Here is a 14,889-nt window from a genome sequence, read left to right as displayed (position 1 = left end):
TTTTCCTTCTCTAAAAATGCCCCTGAGGTTTGGTGTTTTGTGGGGGAGGTTGTCCTGATATTATTTTGATATGTTTCTTGAAACTGTGCGGTGTTTTTTGTCCTAGCAAAGTGAACACTTTGTTGGCATTTTTGTTTACTTCTAAAATTCATTTATAGAGTTTCATATTACTTAAGTGCATTAGAGTTTCATGCTGATGCAGTTTAGGTTTTTTTAAATCTGCATTTTCTCCCTGCTTTTATTTCAAAATTAAGTAAAAAAATTATGACTTAAGTTTCATCATTGAATAAAATAGGTCACTCCTTTATTTTAGCCAGCATTATGAAAGTAAATGGATAGTCATATGCCTGTACGAGTTGGAAGGGATCTTAGAGGTCTTCTAGCCCAACCCCCTACACTACTGGGAGACCCTACAAATGGTTATCCAACACCTTCAGACAAATGATTATCTAACACCTTCTTAAAAATTTCCAGTATTGAAGCATTCACAACTTCTGGAAGGAAGCCATTTCACAGATCAATTGTTCTAACTTCTCAGGATTTTTCTCCTTAGTTCTAAGTTGCTTTTATTTATTATTTATTGGATTTGTATGCCGCCCCTCTCCTTCATTAGTTTCCACCCATTGCTTCTTGTCCTACCCACAGGTGCTTTGAAGCATAGCTTGACTACCTGTTCTTTGTGACAGCCCCTGAGATATTGGAACACTGCTATCATGTCTCCCCTAGTCCTTCTTTTCATTAAACTAGCCATACCCAGTTCCTGCAACCGTTCTTCATATAGCCTCAAATCCCCTAATCATCTTTATTGCTCTTCTCTGCACTTTTTCTGAGAGTCTCAACATCCTTTTTACATCATGATGAACAAAACTGAATACAGTATTCCAAGTGTGACCTTACCAAGATATTATAAAGTGGTGTTAACACTTCACGTGATCTTGATTCTATCCCTCTGTTACTGCAGCCTAGAACTGTGTTGGCTTTTTGGGCGGCTGCTGCATACTACTAGCTCATAATTAAATGATTGTCCTTTGGGACTCCAAGACCCCTTTCACAGTTACTATTGTTGAACAAGGTACGATATATACTGTACCTGTGCATTTTGTTTCCATAACTTTTGTTCTGTAATGTTTTGTAACATTTTGTTTTCATTTCATAACTTCAAATATGACAACTACTGGGGGATAGCTTTAAATAGTTCTTTCTGCCAGGTATAGAACTTACTATCCTCCTGAACATGTATAGACAGGAGTCTCATTTTATACATGTTCACAGACACTTATACTTCTTAAAATTCCATGCACTGGAACAGAAGTAAAAATGGCACAAATGCGCCCTGATCACAAATCCAATAAATAAATGAATGAATGAATGAATGAATGAATGAATGAATGAATACACAAATAAATAAATATACTTCTGTCATTCCACTAAAGTATTCACTCACCCATGCATGCACACATGCACACAGACACACAAATGCACACAAAAGCTTATATAGAGAGAATCTGGTCTCATTGAACTTTGCACATTGCTTCAAATGGCAATACAACATTCACAGATGTTCATGACATCCCCAGATACCATACATAGCATATTACAGTTAAAGAAAAATGAATTATTTCTTTTTTAAAAGCTTCAAATATCCTGAGAAGGTACAGAAATGCCCACCATTTGAAAAAGATGCTAACCTCTGTTCCAGATAGTTCCTTTTAAATACAATATTACTAGATCATAACAATTTCCATAACGATAGCTTTGTTAGCCATTATAGCAAAATCCACAATGAATACTAAAAGAATACTAAACCTATAGAACATTTGTTTGCACATTTATTATTTATGGACTTCTTACAAAAATAATCCACTTTTGTCTTTCAGAAAATTAAGATGCAAACACAAGTTCAGACCTCAGACAAACTTGGGAAAAATAACTTGGGCCATAATAACTAGGGTCAAATAGAAATCAATATACCATACCAGATCTATATTAGAATTAATATGTCCCACAACTCTTAGATAATAAAACAGTAAAAGACACAAAGAAAAATGAAGAGTTTTCACCAGTGTCTATGAAGTGATTGGTCAGAACCTCCCTCCTTTCATACATGTTATAAGAGTTATTTCATATTTAATTAAAAATGTCTTGGCTGACTTTCAGTTTGCAATAGCAATAGCACTTAGACTTACAGTATATACCATCCTATAGCACTTTAGAGTACTCTCAAGCAGTTTACAGAGTCAACATATCACCCCCAACAATATAGGTCCTCAATTTACCAACCTCAAAATATGGAAAGCTGAGTCAACCTTGAATTGAATTCCAGGTTGTAGGCAGAGTTTGTTGCAATACTACATTCTACCCACTGAAGCACCAAGCTCACATTGTTGTTTATTTTCTTTTTTTAATTACTTCTAATTTCTAATTGCTTAATGTATTAGTGAAAAATAGACAATTATCATAGACACCAATATTATCAATAAACTATCAACTGGATTTAGTTCAGTAAAAATGAGGTTGAACTTTAAAATAGTTGCAAAAGAAATGTTTTTCAAGAGAACAATATGATTAGAATAAAAACCATGAAAATTTACAAGATCCAATTCATTTTAAAACAAGCTTTTCACCCAGTTAGAATGGATGAAAATAATATTCATTAAATTATATTTCAGTTTCTATAGAATGAAATGGGTCTGCCCTCTTCTCTGTAAATTTTATTTTCAAACATGTAATAAAGTCGGTTGTAGTAAAACGAATATTCTGCACTATATCTAAAATTCGTGAAACCTTCTTTTGCTGTATAGTATTCCTCTTTGTTTGCAATGAATCACCCTCATGTTATTCAATCATAAATATATATCCAGTCCAATAATTTGTTTTGGCACAAAATAGAACACAAATGAAGGTACATACTTGTGTCCCAGAATAATCTGGGATTTGGAGGATCCAATAGGGATTGGTCTCATTTTGGTAAGAGAGAAATTCCCTGAGGATGGGTTCCAGCATGAGTCTGAAAGCTCAGAAGACTGAATCTCTGTCCCCGTGACCAACACAAATTGGATTTTGCAAAATAAAATAAATCATTCCTATTAACACTGTTCCATGCACCATCAGCCTATAGCCCATTTATAAAAACCCACAAAGCTATAAACCAATCAAATATACACATAATTATCATTCAACACAATTTGGCGGTGACAGATGGTAGTAATCATGGCCCCCAGGCCTGCCAGCAAAGCCAGGTCTTCACAGCCTTTAGGAAGGCCAGTAGGGTGGGAGCAGTATGGACATCGGGGAGGGGGAGTTGATTCCAAAGAGCCAGGGCAGTCACAAAGAAGGCCCTCATTGCTTAGTCAATGGAACCTGGAGAAGGCCAGCCCTGTGTGATCTTGGTCTCTGGGAGATATGCATAGTGATTTCACCAGTTGTGAAGGAATACCAGGCTAATCTTGGAGAATGCAATAATTCATCCACTTAGCCATGGGAAGAAATAATGGGTAAAAATGAAACTTGATTCTCTTTAGTGAAAGAGGGATTTGGAAAAGGGGAACTCTTTCAGAGTTCCATGAGTCTAACGTTGCATCTAACAATGATTAATTAGTGTGCTATATGTTTCTTAATCTTGTCTACCTCAAAAAGCTGGCATTGGGATGCATACAAATGTAGTTAATCTTACAATGTATTTTAAAATGTGCATTTGTTTTTCACTATTTTTAGTCAATTAATAGGGATAATTGACCACCCCCCAAATCTTACATGAAACAGTAATTCAATTTAATTTGTATGTATACATCTTGAACCATCAGACTGAATTAATTCTATTCAAAATTGGAGCAACTTGCTTTGGTTCAATGCCGTAAACTTATCTGGAAATTGAATTGAAAAATTCAGTTTGAAGATACAGTTCAGTAAAGCTATTTATAGATCAAAGGATCTCACAGACGTTCTAATTAGTGTGTCTCAGAATTGATTATGAAGATTTGATGTGAGGAGAATGATTTTTATTGTCAGGTTTTGCTATTAGTTCAATTTTATTGCTGGTTGTACTGACTATACTGACTATAGTTAGGGGAATTAAAATCATACATACATACATACATACATACATACATACATACATACATGTATGCATACATACATACACACACACACTCAATGGGACAAGAGTATTTTATTGTTAGATGTTCCAGATTCTATTTCTTATTTTGTGGTCCATACCAATAGTTTACTATACGAAAGAAGATAGGAAAGTGATTCCTAAAGTTCAAAATTACAACAACCATTATAACGAACAATCTAGAGCAGAGGCAATTGAACATTGAACTATTACCCGAAAATGAAATTATATGCTTGCTTTTGAACTTTTGCTTATGTTAATATTGTACAGGTCAGTAAGTTATATGGGGTGCATTTGGATTTTTTTAAAAACTCTAGACATAAAGCAGTCCCAGTGTCTTTTAAAAGTAACTGAAAATTGTAACATATTCTTGACTTAGAAAAATTGATGCAAAATCTGAAATCATCTCATTTTTGCCAAAAAACTAGATTCAGAGTGGCTTGAAGAAAAGCAGGTAAAAGCTTAAATAGCACATCCATCACCGTGAGATTGTTGCTAATGTAAACAAAGCAGATATGGAATAATGCATCATCTGTCATTTTTATAGAGCTCAAGATTGCTTTCATATCTTGGGCCACAGGGGTTTATTCTGCAGAAGTGCTAAATGGAACATCTGATGGAGCAGGATGTTGCCTAGGTAAGCTTTCACCACACTAAATGAAGACAAACTAAGATTTAGTAAATAGTGTAGGAAATTTAAAGTAGATTTGGCAGAACATTTTGTTATCAGAGTATTCAGAGAGCTTTCCAACACAATTTTGGGAAGCTAATATGAGTCTCTAGATTGCATTTTCTCTTATAGAATCTCATCAAATTCTTGTGGGATCTAACCATTCCATGGAACAGATTAAAAAGCCTGCTCTACAACAGTGTCTTTCCACCTCAGGTGTGGACTTCAATTCCCAGAGTGCCCCATGCTGGCTGAGGATTTCTGGGAGTTGTAATCTATGCGTTTTAAATTTACTGAGTTTGAGAAGCACTGCTATAGATTATCAGATTGGCCAATGCTTACATATGCTTAGTACTAACACTGCTGTTTTATTTGTCTCCTTTCCCCCCTCATACTAGTTATGGAGATATGGTGCCCAAGACAATTGCTGGCAAGATATTTGGCTCCATTTGTTCGCTGAGTGGTGTGCTTGTCATTGCTCTTCCTGTCCCAGTTATTGTTTCCAATTTCAGCCGAATTTACCATCAGAATCAAAGAGCTGATAAGCGAAGAGCACAAAAGGTAAGATATACTGAAAGCTAAAAATATTTTAGTTTGAGTCTACTGACACTAGCTTGCATTGGTTTTTCTATGAATATTAGGCATTAATTATTGTTGTGGTTGGCTCTGGTCCAGTTCCTGCCCCAAGGAATGTGGAGGTGGATGCAGGGGAAACATCAACATGTCATAGGCCTGTTTTATTGCCGACAGAGTCAGGGAGTGCAGTTTCCTCAGACGAAGAAGAAAGTGAGGGTGACTTGGAAGAGGGGGGCTTGGCACACAGCCCAGGAAGCCAATCTCCATTAGCTTCGGTTGATTCAGATGAGGAAGTGTTAGACCCACGCCGGCTCAGACTTATGAATAGAAGAGACCAATTGAGGAAACATTACAGGAGATAAGAGAGGCCACCTGTGTTTGGATGGGGCTCCAGTAATTAGAGCTGCTGGTATAAATAGCAGCGTGCAGGCTTGGGCCGTTGTGGAAGATTATCTGATCGTTGTTCTTCAGGATTGTGCCTTGCTGTTTCCGGACTTTGTTTGTTGATTTTTCACAACTTTGAAACCAAAGCAGAGCAAAGTGTGTGTGTGTGTTTCACTTCGTGGGAGAAGGAGGGCTGTGACGTTTCTTCACAGCTGCTAGCTATGTACTTAAAGACTGATTAAGGGAATTGTACAGACTACCAGGTTGTTTGGGGAAGAGTGCTCTTTGCAATACAAAAAAGGTGCTTTGTTTCTTTTGAATTTTTGGGATAAAGAACATTGTTTTTGAACTTTCAAGTGTGTGTGTGTCTGAAATTTGTACCCTTGAATTTTCAGGAGACTCATACCATAGAGTCCAGCAGAACACATTATTATATGAATGAGGCATCCATAATAAGTTATCACACTTTAGTCTGTGTTTTAGCAACTCAGATTTTATATTCCTTACACCTGGGTTTTTTTTCTCTTAACAAGGTTAATTTGTTCAGGCAGAAAGACCCTAAACAGAAGCATAAATCTCTGAAATACCTCAAGTGCTGTGGCAGTCATAAAGGTGAACTCAGGTGTTTTATATCTATTATCATCATTATAATTGTTATAATTACTGAGCATCAAATTCTGAAATGTCACAATTTTCAGATAATGAATGTAAAAGCAAGTTATACTAGTGAAGAGTTCCATAAAGCTCTAGTTGCCTTTACATTTTTTTTCACAATAGAAAAATCAAATAAAATTTAGTCATGATAAGTTGATGTGTGAGAGTTTTGTGCAAAAACAGGAGGAAGTACCATCATTTTTTGCAATCTGGCTCTGTCTTCTGTTCACACACATGTCCCACTGTGCTTCTTCAGAACTGAGTCAAATCATCTGTCACCCCTCCTGGCTCTTATTTCATTATTCAAATCTTTCTTCCAAGTATATCCATTATCTGAGGTAAGGTGACTGGCCACTCTGAAAAAAATATTTATGTCATAAGCAAATGTGCATCTTCATCTTCAGATTCAAAGTCTACACCTATATAGCTCAAGCTATTTTTTCTGCTGGCATAATATTTTGTTCTGCTGGAATAGAGATGTTGTGGTTGGCTCTGGGCCAGCTCCTGCCCCAAGGAATGTGGGGGTGGATGTGGGTGAATCCTCCCAGTGTCAAAGGCCTGTTTTACTGCCGACTGCTTCGGACAGCGAAGTATCGTCGGAAGCAGAGAGTGACTGTGAAATGGGACTCTCAGAGGGGGTCATGGCAGACAGCCAATTAGGAAGCCATTCATCATCATCCTTATCTTCACTGGACTCTGATGAAGAAGCAGTCATAGACACACGCATGCGAAGGGCCATGAATAGGAGAGAGCAGTTACGTCAGTATTACAAAAGATAAGAGAGTTCACCTGTGGTTGGATGTCGTTCAACTAATTAGAGCTGCTGTTAAATGGGCAGCTTGCTGGCCTCTCAGTGTGGAAGATTATCTGTTTGTGATAGTGGATTGTGGCTTGACTCTCTGGATTCTCCAAGGACTCTGTGCTTTGATATCAGGATTCTGAATGTAAATCATTGTTAAACGTGTGAGTTGGACAACGTCTGAAGGAGAGTAGCTGTGACGACTTCACAGCTACTTGTTAATTGCTTTGAGTTTGTTTTTTCACTGCATTCAAGTCTGTTTGCTTTGAAAGTGAGCCCTTTGACTACAAAAAGGGAGTTTTGCTTCTATTTTTCTGTGGATAAAGAAAGTATTCTTGACTTTTCACATGTGTGTGTCTGTTTTTGCTACCTTTGCATTTAATTAGAGGCTCGTGCAGAGAACCAGTAGAACAGGAGAATTCAGTGGTAATCCTGATATTGATTTTGTTAGAGATTTTGTGAGAGAAGGATGACAAATATAAAACAGGAACTTAGGGGTATATCTTGTGAGGACAATCTGAGGGAACATGATTTTAGTTTGAAGAAAAGAAGAATGGGAATGAGATGAGGTATGTAAAAAAGATGCCACAGGAAAAATGATCAGGTACTAAGAAGAGAAATAATGAACATTCTTGAAGGTGCTTACATCTTCTTCATATATAAGTTTTGTACAGCACTGGAGCACTCCACCTTTTGACGTTATGGGTTTTTCCTCACTGGAGGTTTTAAATAAGAACCTGAATGCTTAACTGGTTTTCTTACGTAGTTAGAGAGTTGGGCTACATGATCCCTATAGCAGGGTTCCCCAAACTTGACAACTTTAAGTCTTGTGGACTTCAGTTCCCAGAATTCTCCAGCCAAGTCTTAAAGTTGCCAAGTTTGGGGACCCCTGCCCTATAGTATCTTCCAGTTCCACAATTCTGTGATTCAGTGATCCACTACAGGTATAATTTGAGGCTAAAATTGCACTGTGTTTTATTTTATTTAGTGCATAGCAAATACACGGACTTACCGTAGTTCAAATGTGGATATCCAGTTCACCTAGCCATTCAAGGACAGGGTTACACTGCAATAATCACTTTAATAGCTAGTCTATAAATATTAGATTTCAAAGTCTAAGGTGTGTTTCTCTCACACACAAACGTGGAGTGAGAATTAAATAATGTTGCTTTCAGTAAACTTGCAAATATAACAAAAGACAGCTGATGTGGCTGTCTGGCATTTTTGCTCCTCTGGGGAAAAATTTCTGGTAATTGACTTTCTTCTAATTAGCTCTAATAGCACCTCAGCACCTCCCTCCCTTTTGCAGAAAAGGCTGAAGCAGACCTGTTGCATATCATAGCATTGACTGGTAAATCCAAGTGACAGGCAGAGAGACATGATCCATAATGAATTGGATGTTTCTTCTACCTGCAACAAAGAATGATGAACACACTATTGTTATAACACAAAAGGAGATAACAAATGGAAATGAGTGAGCTGTAAGAGAAGAGGAAAAAATGAAACATCTGCTGACTTCCATTTCACCCTCTATCGGGCAACTTAAAAAAAAATAACTTTCTATTGTGTTACATAAATATTGCATTTCCCATTAAAAAGCTCACGGCTTCAGTGACAAGGAGCTTCCAATGAATTTCTATTTTACATACTAACTAGGCTAAGAGCATACTTTACATACTAACTTTACATACTTGACTAGGACTATATTTTACATACTAACCAGGCTAGATCAGAAGATACTTAGAAATCTTGTGTCATTAGCATAGGAGGAATGAATGGACACTGAGCCCAGGATAGACCATATAGAATAGAATTCTTTATTGGCCAAGGAATTTGTCTTAGTGCATATGCTCTCAATGTACATAAAAGAAAAAGATACATTTGTCAAGAATCATGTGGTACAACACTTAATGATTGTCATAGGGGTCAAATAAGCAATGAAGAAACAATCAATATTAATAAAAATCTTAGGATACAAGCAACAAGTTACATTCATACAGTCCTAAGTGGGAGGAAAAGGATGATAGGAATGATGAGAAAAAACTAGTAGAAATAGAAGTGCAGACTTAGTAAAAGGTTTGACAGTGTGGAGGGAATTATTTGTTTAGTAGAGTGATCCTGTTCATGGAAAAAGCTGTTCTTGTGTCTAGTTGTCTTGGTGTGCTGTGCTCTGTAGTGACATTTTGAAGGTAGGAGTTGAAACAATTTGTGTCCAGGATGTGAGGGGTCAGTAAATATTTTCACCGCCCTCTTTTTGACTCATGCAGTATATAGGTCCTTGATGGAAGGCAGGTTGGCAGCAATTGTTTTTTCTGCAGTTCTGATTATCCTCTGAAGTCTGTGTCAGTCTTGTTGGGTTTCAAAACCAAACCAGACAGTTATAGAGGAGCAGGTGACATACTCATCGATAGAAGCAACTAACAACAAAGTGTCAATATGTGGAGCTTTTATTGTGCTTTCATTCCAGAATTCCAAATGTTGAGTTAATAATCTGATATTCATGAGCCTTTTCTATGACTGGAAAATTGCAGTTGAGTAGGTTATGAACTAATCTAGCTTGTTTTAAGCAATCATATATTCACCTATCCTACTGCAACATAATGTCATCATTTGTTGTAATCTTGGCCACAAAAAAGAAAACTTACCTGAGTTCTTATGTTAGTTTTTAAACCTGTTTTATACTATATACCAGCTTTATATTGTACTGTACACCAGTTATTTATATTGTACTATACACCAGTTAAAATATCATAAAATACAATGTATCATATTAACTATCATCTCATGAACACATCTTTTTTAAATGCCCATAAACATAACCTTATTCTGTTATCGCCAACAACAGTATTCACACCTCCATACCTCTAATTTAACAACAATAGCACTTCACTTTCTTAAAATAGTCCTTTTGATCACACAAACTCTAAAAATACATGCATACTTTTCACAGAAAACAATTTTATTCTAGAGAAATAATACCCCAAAATCCATATGATTTGCATTATTTTATCTATATTTTCCTGTATGTTGTCTTTTACTTTCCTAGGATTAACAGGTCACCTTAAACACACCATTCTGTATCAGCTGTCCAGAGGTTTATTGAATTCATCCAAGAATATTTACACTGAAACCCCAAAGTAGCAATTACTACAATCAAGTCTCTATTTTTTTTCCCATTGAATTCTATTTTGAGTGACATGAACATGTGGGTTTTCTTGTCCACAATATGAATATGGTACATTCCCTTCTTTCAGGATGCTTTTTCAACATGCAGTCTATATGCTATACATATTATATGCCAGTCTATGATATACATACTTTATTTAATTCAGAAAGCAATACAAGAGAATATACATAGCTCACAAGCTGTGGAGTCTGTGGTGCTCCTAAAGCTCAGAGGCCACCAAGGACTCTAAATGCAAACAGGCAAGGACTTTTCACACAGTAAATATTCCAGTAAACATGCAAACAAACCAATTCATTAAAACCTATTTGAAGATGCTGTGGAGAGTACTCATGAAGTTTAAGGAGCTTTTGTACATCTTACACGCCACTTTTTAATTATTATGTTTTTTACCATTTTCAAATAGATAAAAAAACTAGGACAATGCTCATGCCATATTGCTATCAGTTCTGGAACGACTGGTTAACAGATAGTTTTAAAATGATACATTATTTATCCACATATCAATTTTGGAAGTAATGCCCCTTCCTTTTGTAGATTTGTGTTGTTCTTACAGTGAAAAGAAAGCTCACAGTTTTATCATAGTTTTGTATTATTTCTATTAATTCTTCCTTCTTTTTGTGTAAAAGAAGAGCTTGAAAAGAATTTTACATCTAGAGTCTGATGCTTACCTTATTAAATATATTAAAGGGACATGATTTCATGGTTGAAATGCATCTAAAGTTCTTTGCAATAGTCTGTAATGCAGTAGTGGGTTATAAAACCTGTTGCTACTCATTTGGACGCACGCTTATGACTGCGTACAACAGGTCTGCGCATGCACAGAAGCTTTTGCACATGCACAGAAGCATCCGGGTGAGTGCACAGAACTCCCACCACCGCTGCTACCAGATCACAGAACTGGACAGAATTGGGAGCAACTCACTGCTGCTGTGGTATGGAGGCAAAGCCAGAAGTTAAGAAATTCAAGACTGGAATGGGGAAGGGATTGCTTTGAATGTCTGGCCTTGGTCTTTTCAGCCTTGAAAGACGGCGTTTAAGGGGTGACTTGATCGAAGTTTATAAAATCATGCATGGGATAGAAAAGGTGGATAGAGAAAAATTATTTTTCTCACACAATACTAGGACGAGGGGGCACTCCCTAAAGCTCATAGGTAAGGAAGTGAGGACAAATCAAGGGAAATATTTCTTCACCCAGAGGGTCATTGGTCTATGGAATTCACTTCCAGAAGAGGTCGTGACAGCTGTCAGCCTTGATAGCTTCAAGGCAGGATTAGACAGATTCATGGATGCCAAGTGTATTGGTGGTTATTGAAACGGATGTCCATGTGTCGCTTCTATGTTGGTTGAGACAGGCAGGATTGGGGGTCAAGGGAAAGGGAGGGTTTTGCCTTCTCTTTCTACTCAAGATCCCCATGTACAATTGGTGGGCCCCTGTGTGACACAGAATGCTGGACTCGATGGGCTTTGGCCTGATTCAGCATGGCTCTTCTTATCTTCTTATGGACGTGAATGGAAACTGCCAAAGAACTGGTCAGACCGATCCTCAGATCCAGTAACCTAGGTGAAGGTAGGGATGGAGCAGGAAAAACTATGCAGGGATTTAGTATGGGAATAAGTGTCAGAATCTGAAATACAATAGGAAGCTATTCTTTGGCTATTGAGACTCAGCTGAGGAGAAAGTCAAAATAGAAATCAAAACAAATCAAGTCACTAAAGCAAAATAGCTCGGGAATGAATCTACACTTCCACAACTGAGTGATCATAAAGTTGAAAATGGAGTTCATGGTACTCTGTTCATGGTACAGTATATATTTCCAAACTATGTAGTTTTCACTGTATTTTCACACTCTCAGTCAGTCATAAATTAGCTTGAAACTGAATTTTGATCATCTCCACTTGGCTAGTCCTCAACCTTTCTGAACAAGTCCCTCCAGGCAATGATAAAAGGCCTTAAAATGAATTCAATAACCTGTTCTTTGAATTGCCCAACTCCAACAGTAGTAAAACTCATAGGCCTGCACTCCATGAAAAAGTTGCTACTTCTCCACTATCAACAATTCTCAATGCATATTGTACATATTTGGCAAACAAGAGGGAGATAGAGAGTAGTGGATACAGATGTTATTGTGTTTGGCGTCTCTTTCTCTTTGACTATTATCCTGGCAAAATAAATAAATAAATCACAACACCACTTAATGAGCATATTGCTTAACAATGATTTTGCCTGTTTCTATCGTGACACCCAAGTCCAGGTTTATCTATACTGGAATGTTGGGGAAGTGAGAGAAAGAGGAGATAATGGTTCTTGAGTCCAGAGGTTGGAAAGCAGGATGAGACAAGAGTTTATTGCATACTATATAATTTCCTTGCTATATAAGCAAGGAAAATCAATCTGAACAGTAGTTTTACACCATTTGTGCAACTGATTCAAGATTGACTTGAAGAAATAAGATTGGTTTTTCTGATTAGGTTACTTTACGATGTTTTTGCATGATAAGGTTCCAACAAACGATAAGAAATGTCTTCCGTGCACTTAGATGCTGATAGATAAAACCACAACAAAACCAAGAGTGAAACAGAAAATGAGAAATCTTAGTAATGCAACCTCCCTCTCCCACAAAAAACTCCAGTTTTGTTCTAGGTTCAGTTAAAGCACCACTAAATCAGGGGTGGAGGGGAAACAAATGCTGCTTCAGCCTTCGAAACAAACTACTGTAATGGGTAAAGTATATGTCAAGACCTGACCCAGGAGCAGTGGATGAGCTCTTACTCTGACTGAAGCTCTGAAACTGTATATTGAGTTGCTGATATGCTAATAAGTTAGGTAAACACCTGAAATAGCTATTTCCTAAACTGACATATAGTGAAAATGAATTAGTGAGTGATCCGCCTGAATTAATCATTGAGATTTGTTGTCCAAATTCATGCTAGACATTAATTCATGCTAGACATTAATAATTTGCTAATTTGATCATAGTAAATTGATAACCTTAGTAAGGTTCTAATAAAGTCTAATAAATTATAAATTTTTTGGCAAACAAGAGGGATTATTATTATTATTATTATTATTATTATTATTATTATTATTATTAAATCCTCCAATACAAAACCTAGCCTCCAACCACACATAAGATATGCTCCCAAATCTTTTCCAATCCCTCACCCCATCCCATTTCCAAGATTGACTTCCTGATGTTACACCAATCAATTGAAAAAAATGCTGTCATGATATATAGCCCTGTGCAAAAGAGGCTCTTTCAAGTATTTAAGGATGTATTATTAGCATTAGCATTAGAACCCACCTTAGTCCCATACTACATAGCATATATAGCAGCAGAGGATTTTTTTGATTTGGGGTGAGTACATCAGCATTTTTCCATATAATGTTTAGAGCCTTTAATAGGATACATAATACAAAAAGGGGTACCTTTTACAATTTACTCAGTGATATTCCCTTGAATAAAGTTAGCATTATTAATGTAATGCTAACATGTTGTAAGCTGCCCTGAGTCTAAGGAGAAGGGCGGCATAAAAATCAAATAAATAAATAAGTAAGTAAGTAAGTGGGTGGGTGGGTGGGTGGGTGGATGGATGGATGGAATGGAATGGAATGAAGCAGTTAATGTGTCAGACCCAAATCAGAGACAGCTAGGATCAGGGGTGGGCTACTGCCCAGATGGGGGGCAATGCAGTGGGGTAGAAAAAATGGAGCTCCACCCCAGATCACCCAATTTGCATTAAAAGATGTTGAAAGAAAATGCAGGGTGTCCTGCATAAGCCACGCCCACAGTGTTGTAGTAAAAATTTTGGTAGTCCTTCACTGGCTAGGATCAAATATATTTTATGTCTGTGATTATTTTGCAGCTTAATTTACCTCAAAGAGCTATTCTAAGGGTAATTTTCATGGCAGGGGGATCAACACGGTTGTAATCTCACCTGCAGAAGATACCATGTTTCCCCGAAAATAAGACCTACCCCGAAAGTAAGGCATGTCAGAGGTTTTGAAGAATTTGCTAATATAAGGCACCCCCCGAAAATAAGGCGTAGTCAAGTTTACATACAGTACGGGTGGGAGTTGCGTTCTGAGTAGAGATGCTTCCTTTTTTCCTCCCCCCTCCCTCCCTGGTTTTACTTAACCCCAAAACTGAGCTGCTTGGTGGCTCACAGGACCTCTGCTGCCGCAGATCATGCCACCGTGTCTTTTGTCAGCCGCCGCTTCACCACCGCGACCGACAGAAGACACGTGGGCCACCAGACAGCTGAGAGGCCCAGCGGCAGCGAAATCAGCAGCAGCGAAATCGGCGGTGGCATCCCAAAAGTGGAGGAGCAGCTCCCGACACTGACCAGCCCAAACCGTCGGCCCCCTTTGCTGCTGCAGGCGGGTAGCCGCCCATCCGTCGGGCTGTCTTCTGCCTCCGAATCTGGAGGCACGCCCATGGCCACCAAGGGCTGCTCCCCAAGCGGCGCCAGCGCCGAAAAAAGATGGGTCTGGCGAGGGGGTTGAG

The 14,889-nt window shown here is 37.7% G+C and overlaps 1 protein-coding gene across 2 annotated transcripts in view; it reads left to right on the top strand.

Moving 5' to 3' along the window:
• The window catches only part of KCND3 (potassium voltage-gated channel subfamily D member 3), a 343,593-nt gene that overhangs the window by 256,566 nt on the left and 72,138 nt on the right, over positions 1–14,889 (top strand). For both annotated transcript variants that reach the window (XM_070745617.1, XM_070745616.1), the window contains exon 2: positions 5,183–5,345. In XM_070745617.1, coding sequence (XP_070601718.1) covers positions 5,183–5,345 — 163 coding nt within the window. The remainder of the gene's footprint in view (positions 1–5,182; positions 5,346–14,889) is intronic.

This window comes from Erythrolamprus reginae, chromosome 3, assembly GCF_031021105.1.
Source record: "Erythrolamprus reginae isolate rEryReg1 chromosome 3, rEryReg1.hap1, whole genome shotgun sequence".
NCBI classification, from domain to species: Eukaryota; Metazoa; Chordata; class Lepidosauria; order Squamata; family Dipsadidae; genus Erythrolamprus; species Erythrolamprus reginae.
Note: the sequence above shows the minus strand (reverse complement) of the source record. Positions and strands in the feature narration are given on the sequence as shown.